The sequence below is a fragment of the Natator depressus genome, chromosome 13, assembly GCF_965152275.1.
Source record: "Natator depressus isolate rNatDep1 chromosome 13, rNatDep2.hap1, whole genome shotgun sequence".
NCBI classification, from domain to species: domain Eukaryota; kingdom Metazoa; phylum Chordata; order Testudines; family Cheloniidae; genus Natator; species Natator depressus.
The window spans coordinates 24,009,600-24,037,460 of NC_134246.1; the positions used below are offsets into that span (position 1 = coordinate 24,009,600).

A 27,861-nucleotide genomic window follows, 5' to 3' on the forward strand; every position below is an offset into this window, starting at 1 on the left:
CTGATTTTGCTGTAATTTCTGTAAGTGCCTCTCTTGTAACCTCTCACAGTAGCACCACTCCATGAATCACAGAACATCTTATCCTTGTGCCCCTTTGGGTAACGATACAGTACAAGGACTATCTTTCCCGGCTCACTCCTCCTTCTCAGCATTGTGTTAAAACAGGGCACTAACCTCTCTGTGCAGATACCAGTAGGTCTTTCTCCCAATCCCAACTCTTGCAGCTGCAAACAGCCCAAACTGCAGTGGAAGAGGTCAAGTTTCACTGCACATGGGGGAAGGATACAGGGATTCAGCACAGTGGGTCCTAATTCCCTTGAGTGTTGTGAAGCTCTGCTTTGTGGGGCTCCCTGCAACCCAGTACACAGAGGTGTTTTGTGGGGAGCTGCGGGCGTTGAGTGGAGTTGGGGTCATGTCTTCAAAACCACACAGATCCTTCAGTTTTCCTGCTGGGGAGGTGGTATGTGTCGTCTGTGTGGGAATTACTTCAGCCTTGAGGTTTCCCCAGTGCTGGGGGAGGTATCCTAGCAGAACTCAGGACAGTGCCAAGATACGTGGGCTGTGTGTCTGGGTTTAGGATTTAGGCTTTAATGTAAAGATCTGAAAAATAAAGCAAGGATTGGGGGACAAATGAAGAGTCCTCTTTGTAGACCAGGGACCAGTGAGGAAGGAGGAATCTGTTTGCCTGAATATGGACAAATAAAAATGTGCTTTGGGTGAAACTATTTGGAATCATTTTGAGGCCTGGATTTTTAGTCCTCCAAAATGTTTGGGGGTGTCTGGTGTTGAGGTTTTGGTTTATCCCATTATATAGATAAGAAATCACAGCAACTGTTATTGGACTTTTGGTCCAGATTTTCACTGCATCTCCCCCCAGCCATTCAAAGTCAGGGATGCTGAGATCTGAGACCACCCCTGGGTGGTGGGGATAGTCTGACGAGACTGCCTACAATGGCATGTAGCCAATCTGCCACTGCTAGCAGCAAATATCTCCAACGCTTGGTGATGGGATCCGAGATGGGGAGGGCTCTGAATTACTACAGCAAATTTTCTCCAATGTTTCTGTCTGGTGTGTCTTGCCCACATGCTCAGGGTCAACTGATTGCCATATTTGGGGTTGTGAAGGAATTTCCCCCTGGGTCAGATTGGCAGAGAGACTGGGGCTTTTTTTTTTTTTGCCTTTCTGTGCAGCCTGGGGCATAGGTCACTTGCAGGTTTAAACTACTGTACAGGTGGATTCTCTGTAACTTGAAATCTTTAAATCATGATCTGAGGACTTCGGTAACTCAGCCAGAGATTAGGAGTCTATTACAGGAGTGGGAGGGTGAGGTTCTGTGGCCTGCAAGTGCAGGAGGTCAGACTAGATGATCATGATGGTGCCTTCTGGCCTGATAGTCTACGACAGCACAACAAGTCTTTCTCTCTCCTTTTCCCCTGGGCTGAACACTGTCCCCACTTGATATAACCCAGCATGGAGTGGGATGCCTTCTGTCAAAGGGAAGTGCTATTCCTGGTACCCAGGGAGTAATTACAGCTGAGTCAGCCAGAATTCTCCCAGGGCTCCTGCTGCAGTGCAGTCCCTCCAGCCTCCAAAACAGACCAGGACTTCAAAGTCACAATTTGGTCCATAGAAATAGAAAATACAGAACAGAAGGCAAAGAGAATCCTACAGGGAAACTAATTTAAAAAAAAAGAGATGTCTTGAAAAAGCCTTTGGGACGGAGAAGATTGTGAGGGAACATCATTGAAATATATAAAATTATGGAAAGTGCAGAAAGGACAGCTTCTGCAAAGGCATTTGAGCTACTGTCAAAGAGCACAAATGAAGCATAAATAATTCAGTCAGAATTTTCTTACGTGGAGAAAAATATAGACTTGAGTCGGTACCATGGACAGCAACACAGCTCATAAAAATAAAAAGTATGTGTCAGGGATGGGTACAGAATAAAAACCCTTCTAAATCCAAGAAGGGGTGAGCTTAGTTTATGTTCCTGACTTCCTCATTGAACAATATCCTGTTCCTAGCTGCTGTCTTCACCTCATTGAAAATATTGCCCCATGCCTCTGTACAGCTTCCACTTCAGCGGGATAACTCTAGTGTCAAAACAAGATGTGGAAATAATCACACTGACAGTCACAATTATTCAAAAATGGGAATTTTGACACGAGTTTGAAATGATGAATTTGGTGTTCCAGAATGGAACTATTTTCTGTGAAATCCTTCTCAGTTTGGACTTGGTAGTAAAACTGGTTTACAGCCAATTTTTTGTAATTTTTTCTAGTTATGTTAATTCACAAGGGTAGAAGATGATATGGCAAAATCAAATGATAAAAAATGTCATTACAATGTTTCAGCAGTTTCTCACAGCCCTGGATTTTGTAGGCATGAGCTTGCTCTTAAGCAGATGCTCCCACTCATGCTAAAATGTGTGGTGATTTTGTGATGTGAAATGAATTCACCCACACTCTTTAACTTCTGATTTGAACTTGAGCTTAGCTTGCCAGAGATTAGAGGCTTCTGAGATAGTGTGGTCCAGTAATGGAAAGTTCTAAGAATCAGGAGACCCAGGTTCTAATACTCATCTCTAGTACAGACCTGTTGTGTGACCTTGGGCAGGTTACCTCATCTCTGTGTGTCTGAGTTTCCCCATTTAAAAGAAAGGATATTTGCTTTCCTTTGTAAAGCATTTTAAAATCTATAGATGCTTTATGAGAACACTAGTATTACTCTTAGTGCATTAATGTACTGTGTACCTTCCCCCATAAGGTACATTCCTAACAGCTTTGCAAAGCATTGGGAAAATGTGATTTAAAAGATAAGTTATTTCATTAACTTTTTATCTAGCCAGTTCCCCTAAAAATATGAACTAGGTTAAAGGCCCCACTCCCTCCTGAAAGGTAAGACATCATTAATACCATTCACCCTATGAGCAAAATATTTCTCCCATGAGAAATAAAATCTCATTTCTATAAAAAGTGCAATGAGATATTACGCCTCCGATCCCACAGAAGAAAAATTGAGCTGCCAGCATGTTTCAGTTGGTCCAAAAACAGAATTGGACCTCAGCCTAAATGCCTCCTCTGTTTTTAAGTTTTCTTTATTTCATTTCAAATGATTGTTTCTTCATAGCTTATTTTGCATTACAGATAAAGCAGCAATTTTTTCCTTTAAAGATAAAATTTTATTCTTTATGTCAACAAAAGTGCTGCCTTCCTCAGTCCTTCCCCATGTATAAATGTCTACAAGTGATATTCTTCTCCTGCTGCCACCTTCTTAGACATATTTTTAGGATAGTCCCTTAGAGATTCAAATTGTGATTCTTTATAGCTGTGGCAGGAACGTTTGTTGTTTCTTTTCAATTACATTGTTGCGATAAACTAGACATTCTTAAGGTTCTGATCTCCTTGTGACATCACTATAGAGGAATGTTATCTTTTCCCCCGTTACGTCTAAGATCGTTTTAATTTCTGTTCTGTATGATTGTCACTAGCTTGGCTCCATGCCTTGTGAGCAATTGTCTGCAGTACATTTTGTGTGTTGCTTCCATACATACAATCTAATCAGCTCTCTAGCTGTCTTTGTAAATTACTCTTAGCATAAATTCTTTTGTCTATCTAACCATGTGGTTAAGTAAAATTCAAAATGTACTGGTTTAAGTACAGCTAACTTTCTAAAAGTGGGAGCAATGTGTGCATCTGCAGAAATACACATGTACTCACTACATCCACAAAACCCATATTTGTGAACCCAAATCATATAACAGAACTCCAGTCTGCCTGACCTGCATAACCATTTTTAGCACAATTATGGGGTTTTGCAGCCATGACAGTGTGTCTGTATTTGCAGGTTTATCCATTGCATTTGTGTTAAAACACCTGACCCATAAAGTCAAGACACTATTGTGCCTCTCCCATAAGAAAATTAATTGCAATACATGTCCATATGCATCTGGGCCCTGGTTTCCAGAACTGATGCACATAAATCTGCCCACTTATAACCTGATCCCTTTTCCATTAAATTCAGTGGCAAAGCATCTCTTGACTTCAGTGGTATGGGATCAGGCCTCTAGTTTGCATGTGCAATTACTATGATTGTGTGTTTAATCATGATGATAGTGTTTAAATGACCGGTTAGATGTTTGGGGCCAAATTTTCATAAGTGCCTCTAAATTCTCAGTGCCTTACTCCTTGGGTGCTGATTTCTAGATAGTTAGTTCATAGGAATTAAAGTCAATGGAAACTCTGGATCCTCAGCACCTCTTCAAAAAATCAGACCCAAGGTGTCTAGTGTTGAGCACCCAAAATAGAAGCTATTTTTCAGCAGTTGATCCTTACCGAGGCATTTCTGTACATAAACATTGGAGATGCCAGACCAGATCAGATCAGTGGTCCAGGTAGCCCAGTATCTTGTCTCTGACAGTGGCCAGCACCAGTTGCTCCAGAGAAAGGTGGAAGAATCCTCAAGTGCAAAATTTGGGAATAATCTGCCCATGGAGAAGTTTGTTTGTAACTTCAGGCAGAGATTGGTTTATGCAGTTTTTTACCCTATCTAAAGTAACTGAATACTGCTAAACTCTTGGCCTCAGTGTGGTCTTGTTGCAATGAGTTATATAGGTTCATTGTGCTGTGTACATTCCCATGTAAACAGAATGTTCCTTGGTATCAGTTTTAAATTTTGTATTCTTCAGTTCTATTGAAAACTGAAAAAATTGTTTCTTGAGAGAGACAAGGTGGGTGAGGTAAAAAAATTGGTTTCTTGAGAGAGACAAGGTGGGTGAAGTAAGATCAACTTCTCCTGGTGGAAGGGACAAGCTTTCAAGCTTCACAGAGCTCTTCTCCATGTGATGAATGAGGTAAATAGGAGTGACTGTTTTACCATCTTTATATTCAGTATTTTGAATACCTCTGTTGTGACCTCATTTATTTTTCTCTTCTGTAACAATCCTAATCTCAACTCTCACCTCAGTTTCCCTAGTCCTGTCAATCCTTGGCCCCTCTTCTGAGCAGACCAGGAAAGCTACCACTTAGTTCTAAGCGTGGTGTTGGCTTTTGTGATCTGGACACTTCCCTATGGCCTGGGCTACGCTGGTGGGGGGGGGGAAGAGTGTTCGAACAAAGATACGCAACTTCCGCTATGCTATTCGCATAGCTGAAGTCAAAGTATCTTAGTTCAAGTTACCCGGCCATCCTCACGGCAGTGAGTTGACTGCGGCGGCTCCCCCATCAACTCCACTTACTCCTTCTGCCAAGATGGAGTACAGGCGTTGATTCGGGGATCGATTTATCACGTCTAGATGAGACACAATAAATTGATCCCCGATAGATCGATCACTACCCGGTAAGTAGTGAAGACATACCCTAAGAGGATGAAGGTTGAGATCCAGAAAATGAAGAATGTTCATGTTATGTGTAAATCTCATAACAGATTATATTAACTTCAGTGAATAATAAATGCCTACTATAGATAAAAGGTAACCGCAGGATGTAGAGGTAACACCTTAAATACCAAAAGGAAATCACGGACAAATTTATGGATAGCACCATGATGGTCTTTGATACAGCTGTATGTGTTCAATTAACCAAAAAGCAGCAAATGGAAAGCTCAGTTATAGTACATCTGCCCACTTGTGTTTTCCACTGCCTTAGGACAGCCATATTCTTCTCCACTTAACCACACATGAAACACTTAGTACTTTTATTCATCTTTAACTTTACTCTTTTTCTTTTCATCTTTCAGATGATCATTCAAGAGTGAGACTGCAGCTGTTGGATGGAGACCCTCACTCAGACTACATAAACGCCAACTACATAGATGTAAGGGCTGGGTCCATACCTTGTGTGACAGAGAACCATATCAGCATATCTGCTTGTGGGTGTGGTACCTCTTTAGGCTATCGCTACACTAGGAGCTGGGGGGAGATTCACATCTTGAGGAGACATACTGACATTAGCTCTCATTGAGCTAGTGTGCTAAAAAGTCAATGAAGCCATGCCAGTGCGAGCAGCGGGATGGGCTAACTGCCCTGAGCACACGTCTGGGGTCTCTGGCGGGCACGTACTTGGGGCAGCTAGCGCCTCCCATCACTCACACTGCCATGACTATGTTCTGTTTTTAGTGCACCAACTTGATGAGAGCTAGTGGGGGTACGTCTCCTTGGGCTGGGGGTCACACCTCTCAGCTCCAAGTGTAGAGATACCCTTAGAGAGAGATTAACTGCCTCATTCTTGTTTTCTCTCTGGTACCATCAAATCCATGCTATGAAAACTCCAAACATTTCATGGTAGTTGAATTATTAAAGAGGACTAAAGCAGTTCCTGCCATTTGTAATTCCTCAAGGGGACCGTGTGACTCATGTAGGGTTTCTATGTACCCATTAGTGCTCGTGCCTCATTCACAGCACAACAGCTGATTCTACCCGGAAGAAGTAAAATTCATGCCAGTTTGCTCACTCCGACGTGTGATTTTTATGGACCTTCCTGATTTGTTTTCCCTTCTCTTATATTTTCCCAGGGATACCACCGGCCTCGTCACTACGTTGCAACTCAAGGCAAGTGACAGTCTCCTGCATCTAACTATTTCTCTAAAGACAATGATGTGCTAAGCTAATCCAAGAGCCATTCCCAGAGTAAATCTCCTGTGTTTTAATATCTGTAAGCTTAGAGTGGTATTCAAGCACAGAAAATAAAATCAGACACATTCCAGTACACTGCTTGTGAGGATATTTGAAACATACTCAAATGCACAACCAGAGCTAGATTAACATAAAGAACATCTAAACCTATGGGTAGTAGTCAAGCCAATAATGAGTCATTTGTCCAGGAAGAATGAGGTCAGAGTAAGTTGTGCACTGGAATGTGATTGAGGAATTGGCTGTGTATTAAGGTGGGTCAGAATTGAAAGGGAGTTTGTTATGGAGCTGAAGAACCTGAGAGGGTGTTTGTTTGCATGGTCAGGCCTGTGGGAGGAGGTTGGTGTGTTTATGACTACATCCATAACTGGTGTCTTCCTGGATTTGCAGTGGACTAAGTAGATAGAAAATGTAATTGAGCAGCCTCACCTGTAAGTTGGTGAAGATTTTGTGAGGGACTTTCCCACCACTTAAAAATACCAGCAACGTGAAGATTCACGTTGCTAGCTATGAACATTGATATCTATTTCTCCATGCTTCCCCTCTACACAGCCCTCCATGCTCCCCTACTGCCTTCCCATTCCCTCCTACACCATTACCAGCCATACCCCTTTGCCAGGACCCCTTCCCTCACCACCAGTTATGCCCACTCCCTCCTACCTTGCACCTATGCCACCCCTTGAACTAGCCTGCTCCCAGGCCCCTTCCATGTCTATGCAATGGTAGATTTTAATACGTACAAGCAGACTAGAGATGAGGACTGAGGTCACACGGGTACAGGGAGTACAGCAGTTCAGGGAATCTGGAGGGTGGAGCATAGAGACAGTGATAGTAGACACAGGTTTGGGGTAGGAAACAGGCTTTCATCTGCAATGTACGGGAGGAGGGAGAAGCAAGCTCAGAGAAGCTCTGCCCTAATAAACCTCCTGTGGTGACTTAACCCCAGAGCCATGGGGGCACATCCATAATGTATTGGATTGATCATATGTATCTATTTGCATACTGTATCTCTCTCTAGTACTTATAATGCATCCATCACCACAGTTTCTGCAGTCCTGGAGCCTTAAAATCGCACCTGTCCTGCTGGAGAGAGTATCTGTTTTATTAAACAAGTCAGTATTGTTCAGTGGATGTCACCTTGAAGATCAAGGAAATACCCTGTAAGAAGGGCATGAGCTTTCGTGAGCTACAGCTCACTTCATTGAGCTGTAGCTCACGAAAGCTCATGCTCAAATAAACTGGTTAGTCTCTAAGGTGCCACAAGTACTCCTTTTCTTTTTTCTTTTTACGAATACAGACTAACACGGCTGTTACTCTGAAACCTGTAAGAAGGGTGAGATTTAAGGTGAACAGGGCTGTAGGCAGAGAAAAGCTGAAAAGGATTGCTGGCATTAAACCTACCCTTTTAAGATGTCCTTTTTTCTCCCTTCTCCTGCCCCAGGTCCCATGCAAGAGACGGTTAAGGATTTCTGGAGAATGATTTGGCAGGAGAATTCTGCAAGTGTTGTCATGGTCACCAACCTGGTGGAAGTTGGCAGGGTAAGGAGGCTGTATTCCCAGTGCTCTCCATCACTTCCTCACCAGATGCAGCCAAAATAGTAGCAGACGTAGTAACTTTCTACTGTTCTGAGTATCTTGTAAATGCCTTTCAGTGACTGCACTTTGAAGAACAAGATAATAGAATAAACCACTCAGGTTTCTTCTTTAAAACTGCACTCTAACTTTCTTATTTCCTAGCTGCTTCCCCTCATCTCTGTTAAGCACCTTTCCCCATTGTGTTTTTATTTCCTCTAGATGGAAATATATTGGGCCAGATCCTCAGCTGGTATAAATCAGTTTAACTCTTGAATTCAGTGGAGTTACACCAATTTGTACCAGCTGAGAAACTGACCCTTTTACTACAGAAACAAAGTAGAGTTCTGTGTAATTTATGTGACTTATTCTTTATCCGCAAAGTTCACATGAGCAAGAATATGGGATATTTCTTTAATCTGGTCTCAGTGACTGTTGAAGGATCACTGTATCAATGGTGAATAGCAGAGGTGCTAGGTTTTGAAGGTTTGGATCTGCTCCCCCACCCCTGCCAATTAGGCGCCATGTATAAAGAGAATGGTGGAAACAAGGGCCAGGGGTATAAAGAGTCAGGATAGGACAACTTATAATGGCAAATCTATGCTTTTAAAGATAACCAAGATGCTTGTGGCTCCAGGGAATGGGTTTGGAAGGGGCCAAGTAGCTATGCCAGTCAGGTAGGCCTAATTGTTTTTGAGGATCCTAGCAAGCCTAACTAAGGCTAGGGTTTGCTCTTCCCCAGCAATTCAAAGGGAATAATCCCTATTCAAATTGCATGGCCTTGAAATGGCCTTTACTTCCTCATTTTCTTAACCCATTACAATGTCTTCTATCCCATATTTCCCCATCTCTTTTATCCCACCCTTGTTTCCTACCCTGCTCCCCTATGTTCCCCACTTCCTAGCTCCTCTCGCCTCAATGTCCAGTTCTCTCTCCCCACCCCCCTTTTTAAATAATTTTACTTGTTTGAGGTTTCAGAAATCCTTCCTTCAAAAATTTATTTGGGCCACAATGTTTAGAGAATTATCCCCATATCCCACTTACTCTGGATACTGGTTCCTTGCATGCTGAAGTAATCTCTTCAGAAATGCCAATTACTACATGGGGAGCTCCTTTCTAGAAACTGCTCATTTACTGACACTGAGGGGCAGACGGCTGACACAGGAGGGGTTGACCAGATTGAGGTTACCACTGGCATGAGGGTGGTATTTGAGCTGTTAGTTTCTCCGCTGTACTATAGATGCTTTGTGATTAGGACACACAACAGATGTAGCCATGTGAGTCAGAGCAGCTGCTGTCAGACTTGTTCAGTGTTTCTGTTTCAAGTAGCCACCAAGCTACTGAAATGTGTTGGTACCGATGGGCAAAACTGAAAAGGTTGGGTCCTTTTTCTGATGAGTACTCAGAAATGTGGATGCTGCTCTGAATTGGTCAAAACAATTACGTCTGCAAAACTGGGCTGAGAAATTTGTGAGAACAGACTCACTTACAGTATGTCAGGGCTCCAGATTTCAGTCCCAGTCACAATGTTAGAAATAATTACAAATGTAAAAACATTTTTATGCAGTTAAGTGAACTTCTTTGAACATTAACTAAAGATCCAGTTTTTGGATTGGACTTGAATTACACAATCCATTACCCCACCCATCCCTACAGTCTATTTTTTCTTCTTGTAGGTGAAATGTGTTAGATACTGGCCAGATGACACAGAGGTCTATGGAGATATTAAAGTCACATTAATTGAGACAGAGCCATTGGCAGAGTACGTCATACGCACATTTACTGTACAAAAGGTAAGGAAGTCCCCAGTCAATTTTACTTCAGACATAAAACCTCACTTAGGATCTGAAGCATGGTTCCACACAGACATAACCAGGAAGCTTGTGGATATGGGAGTGTTAAATTTTGACTTGTTTTCTACCTTAGTAATCCGATTTTTATGAAGCATCTTCCAAGTTCATATCAGCAATTAGATGGAAGCATAAATAACTGTGTGTACAATTCATAGCACTCAAATGTCTAAATGCATCTATGAATCCAGTAGGTAGATGTCTACATGCCATGAATAGTGATTATAGTTATTCACACTGGCAAATTGCGGGTGGGGGGCGGGAAAGCACCAGTAAAATTAGATCCGAGCCAGAGGCCCTTTTAAAAACAAATAAAAAATAACATTCAGGGTCTAAATATGGATATTCTTCCAAAATCTGCAGTTTAGTGGAAGGTTTTTGTGAAGCATCGGTGGAAATTGGAAGCCTAAATAACAGACCATTGCAGGTCTGCCCAAATCACACCTCACACCCTTGATAAGCAATTTTAAAGCTTTCTAAGACAACTCACACCATTCATTAAACCTCATCACAGCTACACTGGAATATGTTCCAGTTTCTAGTGCCCTGATTTCATATTTTGTTGAACCACTGAACTGTTAGGCAAGAAATAACCAAAGACAGATCTGGCAGATCAAAGGGCTTGGTAATGGAATATGGAACCCTGTAATCTCTGTGCCACAGCCCAAAATGTCAGCGACAAAATGGTGTAATTAAGTGGAAGCTCTTTGGCAGCATGTGTGTGGAGTAAACTGGTGGTGATGGTCCAGTTCCTAGAGAACAGGTACCTGTATCAGAACAGACAGTGACTGATGTCCTTGTCTGTAGCCTCACCAGAGGCCAAGTATGGAAACAACATACCTACCCTCTCAGCACTAGATGCAATCCCTCCTTCTCAGGGTTGAAATGCATTGATGGGTGATTTTTGGGAAGCTTTCTCTTTTGCAGCCTGTGCCTTAACTGCTCTATGGCCTTCAGTCTCCAGGCCTGTCCGTCATTAGCACCACATTCACTTCATCGGGAAAAAAATTAATGGAACAGACGGGATACTAGAGTGGAAATGAGCTGGGAATTTGTACCACTAGTAGTTTCTCTTTGCAGGTGTGGTTGAGCAAAGGTGCCCTGGCACTGAAGTTACCCCATAATGTTACTGATTAGCTAATTTTAAATTGCATTTAAGACAATGCACTGTGAATGGGTAGCGGGTAACCACTTTCATAATCCTCAGGCTTATGTGATACACTTCAGTTGTAGTGGAAGGTGAAATCTCTTGATCTTTCACCTTGAAATCTCCAGAAGTGAGAAGTGGTATATGAAATGTGGCTTTATATAATTATGTTTAAATGGTAGTTCAGCCCTCTGAATGAGTAAAGAATGCAGTGAAATATGGTGATTGTGACATGAAGGAAGAAAAATAGAGGTTGCATTGTCTCCTCAGAAAGGCTACCATGAGATCCGAGAGATTCGGCAGTTCCACTTTACCAGCTGGCCAGACCACGGGGTTCCTTGCTATGCCACAGGCCTCTTGGGCTTTGTTCGGCAGGTGAAGTTCCTCAATCCGCCTGAGGCGGGGCCTATAGTTGTGCACTGCAGGTATGCAATCTGTCTGTCTATTTGTCTGTCATTGCTCATTTCTGTCCCAGTCCCCTTAAGTTTTTCCTGTTTCTTTCAACCTAGTGATCACCTCGCTACTTTTTGCTGTTAATGGTACAGCTTGCTGGCCTTACAGGTGAACTTGTGCACAGTGGAACAGGTTCTCCATTGTGCAGTGGCTGCTTTATGCTTCATTGCTGGTGTAAACTGGCCATGGAACTGGCATCATTGGCCCAGGGAGGATCACTCCAATGAAGAGGATCCTCTGGTGCCATAGGGGCTCTTTGCCCAGTGCCCTCCATGCTGCTGGTTTAGCAGGGGAAATGGTGCATGGCTGGGATACCCATCCTTGGCTGCAATTTCACCCTTCTGTGACAATTGGCATAACTTAGAGCAGCATCAAGTGAAGGAACTTTCAACCACCTTTGCATGTACACACTCGCACCCCAGCTTCTACTTTTGCTCTTCAGCCACTGGCAAGATCGAGTCCAGGATATCGGTCTTCCTGCTCCCCTGCCTAGTGGGAGATGCCAACTATTGTATATAGTTTTTAGCCTTCACTTAGCCCAGAGCCTGGGAGTTTAATTTCATTCCGGAAATCTGCCATGTAGCTTCCTAAGAGCAACTTAGACCAAAGTGTACCAGGAAGACCTGCTTGTTTAAGAAGAGGGAAGACTCAAAATATTGGACTACATGCTCACTAACTCTGAGCATTATACAGGTTATTGTTATAATTATGATTTACAGTAGCCACTAGAGTCCCCAGCTGAGACTGGAGCACCCTAGAGCTAGGCGCTGTACAAACATTTGAGAAAACAGTCCCTGACTGGAAGAGTGAACAAGCTAAAATGTGTGAGACAGACAAAGGGCAGGGGTAACAGAGAGGTAATGCGAGTTGGGCAAGGTCATACAGCCGGTCAGTGGCAAAGCCAGATCCCAGATTTCCTGACTGACTCCAGTGCCCTATCCACTCACCCATGCTGCCTTTCAGGTACAGCCTCCTGCTGACAGACTTGACAGTCCTTACCCTTGCCAATGTTAGAAAATGACTCCAGGTAAGTATTTGTATTGGGGAACATAGTGAAGTCCTTGCAGCATAGGAACGCTGTTTTTGTTAGTTTGGATCAGACTAGTGGGCCATCAAATCCAGTATGAGGCCAGTGCCAAATGCATTAAAGAGAGTCACCAGACCTCCAAAATTCACATAACCAGTTATGTAATGTCTGATGGGGTGAAAAGTCCCTTCTTCAACAGTGTGACGATGAGCTGATGTCTTGGTAACCCCGCATAGTGAGGACAGATACAAGTGGTAGTCACAAAATTATCCATTCTTTTTTTTTAAAAATTGAGCTGCATTTGATTTTGTATTTGCATTAATATATGCATATAATAGCACTGTGGCCTCCAACCACTGAACAAGAGTTGCCAATATCCCATTGCAAGAAAGACATTACCAGAACAGAGAAATAGTATATAGCAGCTGTTTCCCCAATGCTTCCACCCGAACAAAACACGCAAACATATCTGTTTATGGAAGAGGAATAGATGGAACTTCAAGCTAGCAAGGTCTGAGGACACAATTGCTGTTCCATGCTTTCCCCTCCAAACCAAATCAATCATAAGCCAGTTACAACTGTTGTCCCATACCTCCTAGGGAGTGCGTGTATGAGGCGAGGGGGAAGAGAGAATGAATTCCAAGACCACCCCAAAAAGGGAAATAAATGAATCCCTCTGTTTTTAGCAGGCAGACAGATTTATAATAAAATACAACTGAAACCCCAGGAGCTGGCAGGTGGTAGCTCTGGGTTTCTATCTGCTCTTTCAGAGCGGTGACCCATGCCTGGCCTTTGAAAGAGACTGGTCCTGATTCAGCAATGCTGAGAAAGAGGGGAGAGATTTTTCATCCTTCACATTTTAATGAATAAATGCCATTCGCTCTCTGTTATTTATCTGCTTTTGAATTTTAATGACTAGCTCTAAGTGATAATTACCAAATTCTCCCTACCAATGCCTTGCTGGATAATGTCACCGCTCGATATTTATGGACTGCCAGTGACCTCTAAATATAGAAATGTTATAACTATTTGTTAAAATTTTGAAAAGTAGAGAGATAAAGAGAGAGGAAATGCCACTTATTCATTAAAATTCTGCAAATGAAAAATATCTTCCCCCGTTCAGCTCTTGATTAATCTGGCACATTAATTCATGTTCATTCATATCTCCCTGCTTTACAGCACTGTTTGGAGTTTCATACATCAAAAATTTTCTTGGCTTTAGCTGAGTTTGCCCCTTTCCTCTAGGATAATGGGGAGAAACTTCCTCCTCTCTTTATCCGACACACCTAGACAACTCAGATGACTTCCCCAGTGGGAGAGGGGGCTCATTGACAACACCATTCATGTGAGATGTTTCAAGTCTCACAAGCAGTGGGGGTTCTAAATTTAAGCACTTGAGTAACCCCAAAGCTCCCTTCTCTACAGTCTCACAACTCCCACCCTGGACTCTCCCCACCCCAGGTCCAGTTCTCCATGTACCGAATGTAACTCCTACCAACTAAAATGGGAGAAGGATCTTGCAGGTAGAGAACTGGCCCCTCCTTTCCAACATGTGCACCTGAGTATGACAGAGTGCTTTTAAAAGTCACATGGGAGAACCCCTTCCAAAATATATTTTCTGAAGCTGCCTCTAATTACAAGAGCATGAGTTTCCTCTCTGTCTCAGTTTACAACAGAGTCAGATGTTCTGTAGCTCGGGTGCTTATGGAAGTATTGCTGGACAGGGCTAGAATATTGTTTTTCATTGATCTTCCTATTAGTATCCGAGAAACAATTTTTCTTCTTACCCCTCTCTCTTTTCCCCTTCCCAAGAAAACCACCTAGCCTTGCTCTCCCTATGTCTCATGCTATTTCAGCAACACAGAAGACCAGTCTTTCAGTACAGAGGGGCAGCTAATGAAGGAAGACAACTGTGCCTCTAACACACAGATTTTTTTTCTCCTCTTGACAGCCCTGCCTCTTCATGGTCTATTGATCAGGGCTTCATTCTTTTTTGCAGCGCTGGTGCTGGAAGGACAGGGTGCTTTATTGCCATTGACATCATGCTTGACATGGCAGAGAATGAAGGTGTCGTAGACATATTTAACTGCGTGCGAGAGCTACGATCCCAGAGGGTCAATTTGGTACAGACAGAGGTAGGTGCCAGCAGCTATTTTCTCTTGTTTTACAGCCCTCCTGTCAGCCTCTGCTCAAGAGGAGCCCATCAGTGAGTTAAATCAATGCCTGTTTCCACCACCAGGTTGTTACATGGAATTCTTTGTAGCTAAACTTGAGTAGGCATGTATTAAATGTTCCCATGTACAGGCACATATTGAGTGTACCCAAGGCATGAGGATAAATCGTGCACCTTGTTACCCATCTGTTGGTGCCTTGTTCAGTTTTTGTCTTGCATTGTATCAAATTATCTCATGAGTCCTGCTGAGTGTCATTGTACCAGGTTTCCACATGTTGCAGCATGCATTGACCCATCAGAATCCCCATGCCTTATGCTCTTCTATTATACTGCACTTATCATGGTAATATCTGAACCCTTACCCCTGGTCTACACTACAAGTTTAGGTCGAATTTAGCAGTGTTAGGTCGATTTAACCCTGCACCTCTAGACACGACGAAGCCATTTTGGTCAACTTAAAGGGCTCTTAAAATTTATTTTTGTACTCCTCCCCGACGAGGGGATTAGCGCTAAAATCTACATTGCTGGGTCGAATTTGGGGTAGTGTGGACGCAATTCGATGGTATTGGCCTCCGGGAGCTATCCCAGAATGCTCCACTGTGACCGCTCTGGACAGCACTTTCAACTCAGATGTACTAGTCAGGTACACAGGAAAAGCCACGGGAGCTTTTGAATTTCATTTCCTGCTTGGCCAATGTGGCAAGCTCATCAGCGCAGGGGACCATGCAGTCCCAGAATCGCAAAAGAGCTCCAGCATGGACCGAAAGGGAGGAACTGGATCTGATCGCTGTATGGGGAGATGAATTCGTGCTATCAGAATTCCATTCCAAAAGATGTAATGCCAATATATATGCCAAAATCTCCAAGCATAAATGCGAGGTGTTTACAATGCTCACAGCTGCAGCGATGATCAGGGTGGGCTCCCGCTTGCAGTGCTATGGCATATGAGCAGGCAATCCAGGCAAAAGGGCAAGAAATGATTGTCTGTCGTTGCTTTCATGGAGGGAGGGAGGGGTCACTGACGACAAGTACCCAAAACCACCAGCGGCTACCTTGTCCATTATCTCAATTTTTTTAAATTAATAAAAAAAAAGAATGCATGGTTTCAAAACAATAGTTACTTTATTTCAAAGGGGGGAGGGTGGTTGGCTTACAGGGAATTAAAATCAACAAAGTGGGCGGGTTTGCATCAAATAGAAACACACAACTGTCACTCCGTAGTCTGGCCAGTCATGAAACTGGTTTTCAGAGTCTCTGTGATGTGCAGTGCGCCTTGCTGTGCTCTTCTAATTGCCCTGGTGTCTGGCTGCTCAAAATCGGACGCCAGGCGATTTGCCTCAACCTCCCACCCCACCATAAACGTCTCCCCGTTACTCTCACAGATATTGTGGAGCACACAGCAAGCAGCAATAACAATGACCAACTGCGCCAGCGAGCTTTTAAACATCCAAAGGCACATTATACCACCATTTTGCACTTGCTCAGCCTATAGTTGAATGGCTCCTTACTACTGTCCAGGCTTCATGAACCATGGGAGCAAGGGGTAGGTGCGACCACGCAGTGCTGCCAGCTGGGAGAGCAGCCTGAGGCAGAAGCCTCCAGCTTGCAGGGTTACAGCAGAAGCGGTAGAGCGAGCAAAACACCATTGATGAGGACGGCTAGCAGTGCTATGGCATTTGCATGGTTAACCCAGGAAAAAAGCCACAAAACAATTATCTGCCATTTCACGGAGGGATGGAGGGGTGACTGACGATATGTACCCAAAACCACCGGCAACAATGTTTTTGCCCCATCAGATATTGGGAGCTCAACCCAGAATTCCAATGGGCAGCGAAGACTGCGGGAACTAGCTACCCACAGTCCACCGCTCCGAAAGTCAACGCTAGCCACTGTACTGTGGACACACTCTGCCGACTTAATGTGCTTAGTGGGGATACGCACAATCGACTGTATAAAATAGCTTCTGAAAAATCGACTTCTATAAAATTGACCTAATTTTGTAGTGTAGACATACCCTTACATTATGCTCATTTGGTATCAATTAATTACATGTAGCTAAACAAATAAGTGAAATATGCCACAAAATACATTTCCCTAATCAATCCAAAGTATTAAAGAGTCTGATTCAGCCAGCTTCCTAAGTACATGCACATACTTGAAGCACGTACATGGACCTATTGACTTCAGTGGAACTAGTCACTTGATTGAAGCTGGATATGTACTTAATTACCTTGCTGAATCAGGACGATAGAGCATAGAAAAGAGGGGAACAATTATAATTCTGCTGGACTCCATTCCCAGGATATAGTCTCTGTAAAGAACACTCTGTTTACCATGTGGAAAACCATGCATCTTTCAAATGACCAGTAATCCGAAGTCCATTACAGAAGAGAGAGATGGAATAGAGCCGTTAGTGCATCTATTGTTGTTTTTACTGCAATAGTACCACCAGGGTATAATTGCTCCTAACCTATTTGTGGGATCCTTGTCCTAGACTAAGTGTTTACACTGATTTTTTCCCTCCATTATGTCTCTGGGGTCCAGAGGCTTCGCATTTTATGTTTAAATTTGAAAGGGGTTGTACAAGCCACATTTTTAATGGTGGGCAAAACAGGTTGCCTCCCAAAATGCTGTTGTGCTTGCAAAAACCTGTAACTGCGCATCTTGTGACCCATCTGCAAGCAGAATTTCCCCGTTTGAATCAGCGAACTGCCCATTTACATGCACAAATGTAGAATTTTCTGGGCATAATGAGTGCACTTGAATTTTGTCCTGCTTGAACATTTGTGCTGATGAGACACATTCTGCACAAATCTATGGCACAGGGAGTGTATATATGGATCTCGGGCTTTTGTTGCTCACTGGAAACATTGCTGGAGTAGTGTCATCTACTCCTGTGTTGCAGGTTATTATAACTGAATTAAGGGATGCAGTCACCCCTAAGGAGTAGAGAACTGGTTCCAACTATAAGATCCAAGTTTTCTTTTTTAAATTATCTGGTAAAATTATTTTGTAAAAAGAACAATACTAACCAGGCCATCTTGGCAGAAGGAATTCAGGGCTAAGACCAGCCTCTCATCAGCAGTAACTATGCACTCAGCAACTGGTGGAGGGAGCTCATCAAGTTGTATCTTCCACAACATGCATGCATGTGCGTGCACACACACGCTCACATTTAAAAATCTGTAGTGAGCACAATTTAAACAGAATCAGCATTTACAATTCCCTGGTATTTAAGTTTACTGTGAAATTTTGTGATATTTATTTAGAATGGGGTTAATTTGCAACATCTTGTCCCTGTGCTCTGTGCAGGAGCAGTACGTCTTTGTACATGATGCCATTCTAGAGGCATGTCTTTGTGGCAACACAGCAATTCCGGTTTGTGAGTTCCGATCTATATATTACAATATCAGCCGACTGGATCCACAGACAAATTCCAGCCAGATAAAAGATGAATTTCAGGTAAGAGCACCTGGCCCTTTTCATGTCTGCACCAATAGCAGTTGGTGTTTTGCGTATGTGTTTTATCAGTTGTTTTATCTTATTTCATGATTGCCAGTAGTCCAAAAGTGGGTATAATATTCACTGCTAATATTGCACTTTGCTCCATTCGTGGCCCAATCCTAATTTCAACAAATATTTTTGTTCTTACTTTCACTACATAGTTTATGTGAAAAAATGTCAGTTTGTGGGTCATTTATTAACGGTTGACTTTGACTGTGCTGTTGATGACTGATTGTCCAAGTTGCATGGGATTCTTTCTCCACCCTGATTGGATGACTGAAATTTTGTATAAAGGAGAATCACAAGCCAGGAGTAATGCACTTTCCAGTGCAGATTTTCAGGTGCAGAATCATTTGTGCTAAAATGGAATAAACTTTGAGGCTGCACAAACATTTTCACAAATACCTGGTGGCTGCTCAGCAACAATGAACAATGACCCCACAAATAATGGTGGGCTGAACACACTGCACTTATTCCCTGGAATATTTCTGAATCACTTTTTGTGTTTTCAGCCAACTCTAGTTCATGGGAAAGGCAAGTCTTTGAAAAGCGTTTTTGAAAGAAAAGAGGGAGGGAGGGACTTTGGCATTCATTAATTCAGAAGTTATCCAGACTAGCCATTAACAGCAAAGTGCAGAACTCTCTACCTGCAGCAAATCTCCACTGCAATGTAGTGTCTCGACCAGCACCAACCTACAGTAATAATATTCTGCAGTTTTAAGTGATGGCTACTCTGGTGCCAGATTGGAATTAGATGGTTTTCTCCCTTCCCATCTCTCAACCCTCCATACACAAAGTGAGATCGTATCCTTTCTGTTAATACATGGCATATATTTACCAAGATTTGGGTACAGCAAAACTGTAATTTGAATCCCAATGACTGGCAATGCCATTAATGCATCTGCTTTTCACAAGTGGCCCGTGTTTTGTACAGGATTTCTGGTTCTGGACACCTTACCTGTCAAATGAACCAAAGCCCAGTTTCCTGAAATGTAGTGCTTTTAAACAATGACACCGCTGTTTATGCTTATTTTGCCAGGATCTGAGTGAGACAAATTTGTGTCCTGCTCACTTGCTTTACAAGCTGTGGGAGACTGGCAGCTCTTGTGGGAAGGGAATTCTTTAGTTTGCTTAAGAGCGTCCTTCTCCATCTATTTGTAGAAAGCTGTTTACAGGACATCACTTACACACAGCATTCTTCTCACCCCTAATCATGTGTACTTAGTAAGAACAGGGAGGGATGCAAAAAAATATAAGTAGCTGCCATCTTTATGAACCAGTTGAGATAGCTATAGATTTATTATTAATTATTATTATTATTAGATCATAATAATTGTTGTTTCAATAGCACCAAGAGTTTTCTGGATGGGTGGAACCTCATTGTCTGAGCATTGCATAAACATATCAGAAACATCAGGCCGTGCCTCAAGTAGCTTTTATTATCTGAATGGGAGTAAGATGTAATGGGCGGGGGGAGAGGGCTCGAACACAACGGTGGGGGGACAGCAGGGGAAGACCATACTATTAACAGGAATACAGGGTTGCAGATATCCTTAGCTGAGTGTACAGTTTGGAGGCTTAAACATGTATATTTGTTTATTGGACAAGTGGAAAAGATACTGATGAATTGCTAAGCGGGCTCCTGCGTTGGCATTTTCATTACTCAGCTTACCATGGGCATCCTGGCAGAGGTGTGTTTTCATAAGGGATTTGAGATACATTGTTCTTTCTGCCAGACCGTCTAGAAATGGAACTCCATCGTGGACAGGCCTGAGTGAACTTTTGAATTTAGGGACAAACAGTAATGTTTTATCTAAGGTACTGATGGAATCACAGATTCAGACATCTCTGCATTTTCAGATGGTTTGAAGTTCATGGTCTAGATCCTAAGTTTGCTGCAGTAATGTCCCACTGTGGCATTCGTGCAGCTCCTCTGCAATAATTTATCAATTCTATGTCTTCTGGAAGTTTGTTTGATAGTCAGAAGGGAGTTTAACTGTGTGAATCAGGCTAATTCAAGAAAAGGTTGTCTGCATGCAAGCAGGAAAAAGAACTATAGCTTCACATAGCCATCCACCTACCAACACTTAAGAAAATAGTGCAAGAGGCATCCACTTTGGTGTTCTCCCTTCAACCCCCTACTGAGCTCACGGGACTAGTTTGACAGCAGAGGGGAAGGTTGTGAACACCGGAGAATAAAGACCTTGTCTAGGTTTAAAAGGAGATACTCCCTCCAGCAGGGTGAGAGACAGCTAAGAGGAAAAGACTGACCCCCAGACCCAGACATTAGGGGTGCCTAGGAAAGAGAGACCTGCTTCGGGTCTGTACCAGAGGATGGCCAGACCCTAGCTAATATCAACATGCATGTAGACTTTTTGTTGCTTTATAATCCTTGTTCACTTATGTTACACTTTATTGCTACTGTTAAGATAAAACAATATTCTGATTTAAGAAGGCTGTCTACTCACTATATTCACCACTGGTCATTGACTGCCCAGGCAAAGAACCACGGTTCCAAACCCATTTGGACCTGCAGGGAAGACTTGCAGGTTCTGAACCTAGCTGGACCTGTTGGGTAAGCACTAACAGAATACCATAGTCCAGGATGACAGATAGGTGTGAGAATCACGGTTCCAGCCCCAGGGATGGTAAAGGCACAAGGCCTGACACCAGTGGGGGTACACTCAGGCAGTGGGTCAGAAGTGTGTCCAGCCCTGTAACCGTGACAGCAACTGTAATCTAAATGAGAGAACAGAAAAGTGCCATTAAACCTGATCTGGTGTCTTAGAATTGGATGGTTAATTGTGAAGATGAACATCAGAAGCAGGAAACCTGCCAAACACACAGTGGAGCCACTAGATGACAAAGGCGTTAAAAGGACACTCAAGGAAGACAAAGCCATTGCAGAGAATTCTTTGTATCAGTCCTCACTGCAGGGGATGTTGGGGAGATACCCATGTCAGAACTAGTCTTTTTTTGCCAGGGGGACGGGGGAGCGGGGAATCTGAAGTACTGCCCCAAATTGATGTGTCTGTGGAGGAGATTTTAGAACAAATTGATCAATTAAAAAGTAATAAGTCACCAGGACCAGATGGTATTCACCCAAGGGTGAATCTAAAGTCCTGCATCCAAACAGCTCCATACTTGGGAAAGCTTCACATCCGAATCTCAGCTTTGTGAGTCTTTTCAAAATTGAAAGTAAAGGCTACAGAGCATGTTGAGTATCTTTACTCGATGTTTAAGGGCGTCCCTTTTGGAACTCTAAGAGGCTTTGCCTGTACCTCTCTGTCCTCCAATTACAGACCCTCAACATTGTGACGCCGCGTGTTCGGCCAGAAGACTGCAGCATTGGCCTCTTGCCAAGAAACCATGACAAAAATCGCTGCATGGATGTGCTGCCCTTGGACCGGTGCCTCCCTTTCCTTATCTCTGTGGATGGCGAATCAAGCAACTACATCAACGCTGCACTCATGGATGTAAGCACAACCTACAGGCACTGTTAGCAATGGCACCAGTCTCAATTTGTGTCAGGTTTGTTAGGCATCAGTTCGTTTCCATGCTTGTGAGAAATCGGTCATACACAAGCTATGCTTGTTTTTCGGGGTTCCTTTTGCTGATATCTTGCAACTAGAGCAGCACCATGCTGATTGTCCCATGGAAAAAAAATTATTGGGTGCTGAGCACCCACCGGCAGCCTGCTCCTCCCCTCCCACCCAGTGCCTCCTGTATGCTGCCGGCCTTACCGATCAATTCCTCCCCCACCCTCCCAGTGCCTCCCGCCCACTCCAGTGCCTCCCGGCATGCAGGAGGTGCTGGGAGGAAGGCACTGAAGAGGGGATGGGACGCGCTTGGGGAAGGGGGCCGAACTGGGTGGGAAGAGGTGGGGCAGTAAAAGGCTGGGCAAGGGTGGGGGCTTGGGAGAAGGAGTGGGATGGGATGGGGGGAAGAGGCAGGGAGGGGGTGGAGGCTTGAGGGAAGGCATTGGGTGGGGTCGGGGCCTGGGGCGGAGCAGGGGATTGAGCACCCCCGGGGCCCGGAGGAAGCCAGCGCCTCTGCACGTTCATACATGTGCAGGAATGCATCAGTGGTGTTCTGAGGAAATTTTTGATGCCTTCACGTTTCCTTTATTGGCAGAGATCTTTCTTGACCGATGGGCTCAGGGGAGAAAAGCCTGGGGTGCTCTCACGAAGGGGTAGGCAGGCGGGTGGAGAAGCTGCATAGGCAACAGTATTTAAAAAAAAAAAGTTGCAATACACTGGGAACCCAACAACCCTTTGATCTGAGCTTATAGAGGGAAGAGTGTTGGCAGAGGAATCAGATGTGCCCCATGTGTCAGAGCCTAAGGGCCTGCGTGAGGTTGTTGTAAACCTGTGTCTGGGGCTGTTTTCCCTCTCCCCCTCACTTTCTTTGCCCGGTAGAATCTAGTTGGGCAGGTCACTTCTTTATTGTAAATAATAGTGATGGTTTCCATTTGCTAAGTTACCCAGAGACCTTTGGGCAGGGGTGCCTGGAAAGGACATTGCTATCGGAGTATTTGTATATCTGACACAAGGTGAGGACTTACCATTTCTTCCAACCAACATAGGGAGTTGGTTTGGGGGGTTGTTTTTGTTTTGGATAGTGATGTTCCTGTCTTTTAAGGGGTTAAGTTGAGAATTTGGCAAATCTGCAGAACCACAATGGGTTTTTCTCTGGTTTCGCAGTTGTCTGATGTCAAGGACCCCCCATGCCAACACCTAAAACATAACAACATCTTGCATTTCTGTGCCACCTTTTGTGCCAATGCACTGTTTCATGTAAACAAAGTGTTTCATCTGCCATTGAAATCAATCCATTCAGCTGATGTTTTTTCCCTTTCTTTATTTACCACTTTACAGAGAGAGCAAGTCAGTGCTCTTGGGATAAACGCAGCCTGAAACATCCAGAATCCCTTATCACTAACGTTTTTCCTGGGGGAGATGGACCCTTGGGGTGGAATTCCTTCCTTTCTCCACTAGACTATTGTATGCAGTCTTAAACACATCATGGATCCTAGTGTCACTGTCTGGAGTGGTTCTGTCAGAATCCAAACAGCAAAAAAGAAATGAAAAATGTTCTTGTTCTCCAGCCTTTATTTCCTTCTTCTAGAATTCAGGCTGATGGGATGAGCCTTTTTGCATGTAACCTCTTCATCGATGTCAAGGGGCAATTAACAGTCTTTGTGATGTCTCACAATGGCCCATTTAGTTGATAGCCTTCTTAATGAGCAGGAGATGATCCCTTCTGAAAGTTGACAGTTTCAGGGCAAACATTTTTTTGATAGTTGTAAGGCAAAAAACTTAAATATTACCTTATAGCATGTGATAAAGATATTATAGGTGAGATTAACACATGCAGCAATTTACAAGCATTTCATAAAGTCTAAACACATTATTATAAATCCAATCCCCATCTTAACCATACCAACACACAGGGGAAACAGACTGGTTTCCAGCAATGAATTTGTCAGTGCTCAGCTGAGGCCTAAAGCCTTGGCAGAAGCTGGCTCCTGGTTTGCCAATGTCGCACCTAGAATAGCCAGTCCATCCCATCTTGCCTTTATATGAGTCACTAGTTCTTTCCATGTGTTGTGAAGCCTGGCAGGCTGCCTGCCTTGCTCTAAGAGAGGTCACATGATCTCAGTGCTGCTCATTTTTACTTCTCCCATCAGTCATTTCCCATGGGTATCTGTTGCAAGTGCCTCCATTATTATTTTCCCTCTCATCTGAGTTTCAGCATGCTCTGTGTATTATCACAAGGTGGCAGCAACTTTCCTCCAATTGGGGGAGAAAAAAAATCCAATCGCTGGGGTAATGTTGAATGTTTATCTTGGTAGAAGGGGTGACGTTATCCTTGGAATGGATTGCTGATTGAGTTCTGGAGGCACGAACCTCCAACTTCTTTGAAAATAAGGATCTATCAGACATGCCACTGTGTTAGAGAATGGGCCCAAATCTGGCCTAGTACAGAAGCAAGGGACCATGCCCAAGTCTCAAACTCAGACCTCTAAGAAGTTGTCACAGTCTTGTGGTTCAGGCAGAGGACTTGGAATCAATAGACCTTCGTCCTACTCCCTGCTCTGCCCCAGGCTTCCTGAATAACTACTTAATGTCTCTGTGCTTTGGCTTCCTCAACTGTGAAATGGGGCTAACACTGACTCCCCATCTCTACCCAGGATGGGTGGGGGGGTGCAATTTATTAATTTGCCCCACCAGCACCACAGTTTCCCATCTTCAAACCTCCATCAAATGGACCTGTCTTCTAACAGCTGTTAAATTGAATGGATTGTACAACCGGTGGTACAATCTATGGGCTTGCTCTGGCACAAAACAAGCCTAGAAATGGGATCAGACACAATATCCAGTTTTGTCCAAGTGAATTGGAGACACTGTCATCGAAAGCACATCTCCATTATCTAATAGCAGAGAGTGAGAGAATGAGGGGCTTGCTTCTTCACTAAGCAGAAGCTGTTTTGTGTCCAGCATGCAGTTCTAGCAGCAGCCTCCACAAAAGAGAGAATGGAAGGGATCTGTGCTATTTAGGATAGCAGAATGTGAAACTGTTGCATCATTTTTAGACTTAGTTAGCATACAAATAAATTCCCACACTCTATCCCCTGCTTTTTTGACTGCTCTCGCCTCTGGTGGTCTGGTCTCTCCAATACCATAAGCTGCAAACTGGCTTTACAACCCCTACCCAAATCAACAAGGCATAGGCTTGCCCCGGCCCATGTTCCTGGGTCATGAAATGTAGACACTGAGAAAGAAGAGGATCCATTCCATGTCTGTAACTTCAGGAAAGCTCTCTCTTCTTTTACTCTTCTCTCTACCTCCTCCCCTGCCCTCCCCCCCACCCCCACACTTGGTGGAACTATGGCTCATCCAGCCCCCACAAGAGACTGAGGGCTTGTCTACACTTACACCGCAGCTGTGCCACTATAGCACTTAGTGAAGACGCTGCCTACTCCAAGGGGAGACCATCTCTCCATCTCCCTGAGAGGCAGTAGGCAAAATCCTATAGTTTATGGATTCACCTAAGCACTGTCTGCTGCGCCCAAAGAGGAATAGTAGTTTGCATTTGTAATCGCCTTTCATCCTGTGATCTCAAAGTACTTAACGAACATCCATTAAGCCTCTCAACACTCTTCAGAGGGAGGGAAGTATCATTCTAACCATTTTACACATGCTGAGGTCAAGTGACTTGCACAAAAGTCCCAGAACAGAGTCAGGAAGAGCGCTCCAGAGCCTAGTGCTCAGAACAGTCCCCACATTCCGTCCCTGAGTGGATGCTCTCAAATCTGAATGTGCCAACTCTAGTTTTCTGCTCCCAGGAAACAAAATCCATGAGGGAGAGTGCCCGGACTGGTCCTTAGAGTCTACTGCCGCAAAAAGAAGAAACGTTCTGCTTCCAGCAGTTATCTTTCTTCATTTTAATTAATATTATTGTTACTTGCTGACTCCCAAAACATAAATAATTTATTTGCACAATTCCTGTTCTTGTGCCACTTCTCTAATGAAATGTCTTTGTTGGGAGCAAAAGGATCCCATTATCAGGGCTTCATTCATGGCACAGTGTTAACAAGGAGAGGGTGTCTGATTTGTATAATCTAGTTAAATAGCTCAGATTGCATAGCCTTAGCCTCCCAGGTTTAATAATCAGCTGAATAAAAGTGGATTGATTTTTTTAACTAATCTTCTTCTTTTGTTAGAGCCACAAGCAACCTGCTGCCTTTATTGTTACCCAGCACCCTTTACCCAACACTGTACCAGATTTCTGGAGGCTGGTGTTTGATTACAACTGCTCCTCCATAGTGATGCTGAACGAGATGGATGCGGCACAGGTAGGTGGATTTCTAATAGCTCAGTCAAGCAGCCTTATTCACAGATCAAAGGAGCTTCGGGTATCCCCAGTTGCTATTCAAAACAGGCAGAAAAGTTGTGAGGCAAAAGGGAAACTGCATAGGAATGGGTGAACAACTGTAAGTACAATCCAGAGTGAATCTTCACCCAAAACCAGGAGTGCCAGAAGAGGAGGGTGAGGGTGAGAGGGAGGCCATGCCCCCCTCACCCCACACACACTTTTTAAAGTGGGAGGGCACGTTTTACCAGCCAGAAGGACGAACAACAGGGAGAGGGGGTAGAGAGGAGCAAACGGGGGCAGGGTCTTTGGGGGAAGAGGCAACATGGGAGCAGGGCCTCAGGGGCAGAGGGGGCAGGGGCTCGGGGAGATGGGGCAGTGAGAAGGGAGCCTCAGGGGGCAGCACAGCACTGGGGGGCGGGGCCACGGTTCGGGCACCTGTGGGCCCCCCCACACACACACACTTTTAAGGTGCTTCCGCCACTCCTGCCAAAACTCAAGCTAAACTTTGTGGTTCAGAAGAGCCTAGTTCAATACTTGTACACATTGTTCTTCATCTTTGCCCATTGCTTTCCACCCGCGACCAGACCTGTAAATGCTAAAACACTCTCAACAAGCCTGTTCTTGTGGTGTTGCGAGGTGACTGGCAGTAGGACATTTGGGAAATCATATGACAGATCCTTGTTTCTTGAGATCTCCAGTCCAGTTTTGCAGAGTTGGGAAGTTTGGATAATTTGCATGAGATTGTGGAGAAGCACCTGATGTTTTGGGTGCTTTAATCAAAGTAAAACACCAAAGCTTTTGAACGATGACTCATTATGAGAAACTGATTTACGGTCAGCAAAAAGGGAGGAGGGAAGTGGATACTTACTGCACAATTTTTTTTTTTTTCCTTTTTGTATACATTGTTTAGTTGGTTGGCAGGCCGAAAATAATTTTCAGTACTAGAGCTTGCAAGGTGAAGAGTGGTTACTCTTGCTACTGCACTGGCATTTGCAGTCAGTCTCATGATGGGTAGCATCAGAAAGGGATGAGAGATCACACATTGTGCAGGAAATTTGCTGTATGACATTGCTACTTCACCCATTGTAGTTCTTGTTAAACAGCAGAAGTGGCCTCGGGCACTTTGCACTTTATAACTTAATTCTTCATCTGCTCCTCACTCTTTGCAAAATATTTCCCCCTTGAAGGCAGCAGTTATGATGCTGCCTTTATTAGTGCTAATGGAAAAACCAATCACATGCTCATCGGGGGATTCTCCAGGCAGAATGAATGATGTGGGATCTGATTCACTTCTGCTCCTCTCTACATTAAAGTGCCCCCAGTTCAGCCTTTCTAAAGACCAAGCTGTTGGTTTGACCAGTTTTCCGAGTCCTAAATGTCTGAAATCTCAAATACGATTTTTCTAGGATCCCTGGTCCCTCAGGACTCATTATGTTCTATCTGACTCATCAAACATGCTTTTATGTCCTGGGAATGAATCCATAGTAGTTTTTAATCTTGTTGGTTGCCCAACAAACTGGAAAGAAACAGTCCTGCACATTCTCTGGAAATACGAAACCTCTTTTCATGGTTATTTTACATTTAGAGTCTGAAAAAATGAAATCCTCCAGCATTAGAACTCCAGTATT

General features: G+C 43.8%; 1 protein-coding gene across 5 annotated transcripts in view; it reads left to right on the forward strand.

The window, feature by feature from the left end:
• Positions 1-27,861, forward strand: part of PTPRT (protein tyrosine phosphatase receptor type T) — a 720,698-nt gene that overhangs the window by 676,090 nt on the left and 16,747 nt on the right. For all 5 annotated transcript variants that reach the window (XM_074970228.1, XM_074970229.1, XM_074970231.1 and 2 more), the window contains 9 exons: positions 5,738-5,814; positions 6,512-6,548; positions 8,071-8,168; positions 9,878-9,994; positions 11,469-11,623; positions 14,678-14,813; positions 18,164-18,313; positions 21,658-21,831; positions 26,082-26,213. In XM_074970228.1, the coding sequence (XP_074826329.1) occupies positions 5,738-5,814; positions 6,512-6,548; positions 8,071-8,168; positions 9,878-9,994; positions 11,469-11,623; positions 14,678-14,813; positions 18,164-18,313; positions 21,658-21,831; positions 26,082-26,213 (1,076 nt within the window). The remainder of the gene's footprint in view (positions 1-5,737; positions 5,815-6,511; positions 6,549-8,070; positions 8,169-9,877; positions 9,995-11,468; positions 11,624-14,677; positions 14,814-18,163; positions 18,314-21,657; positions 21,832-26,081; positions 26,214-27,861) is intronic.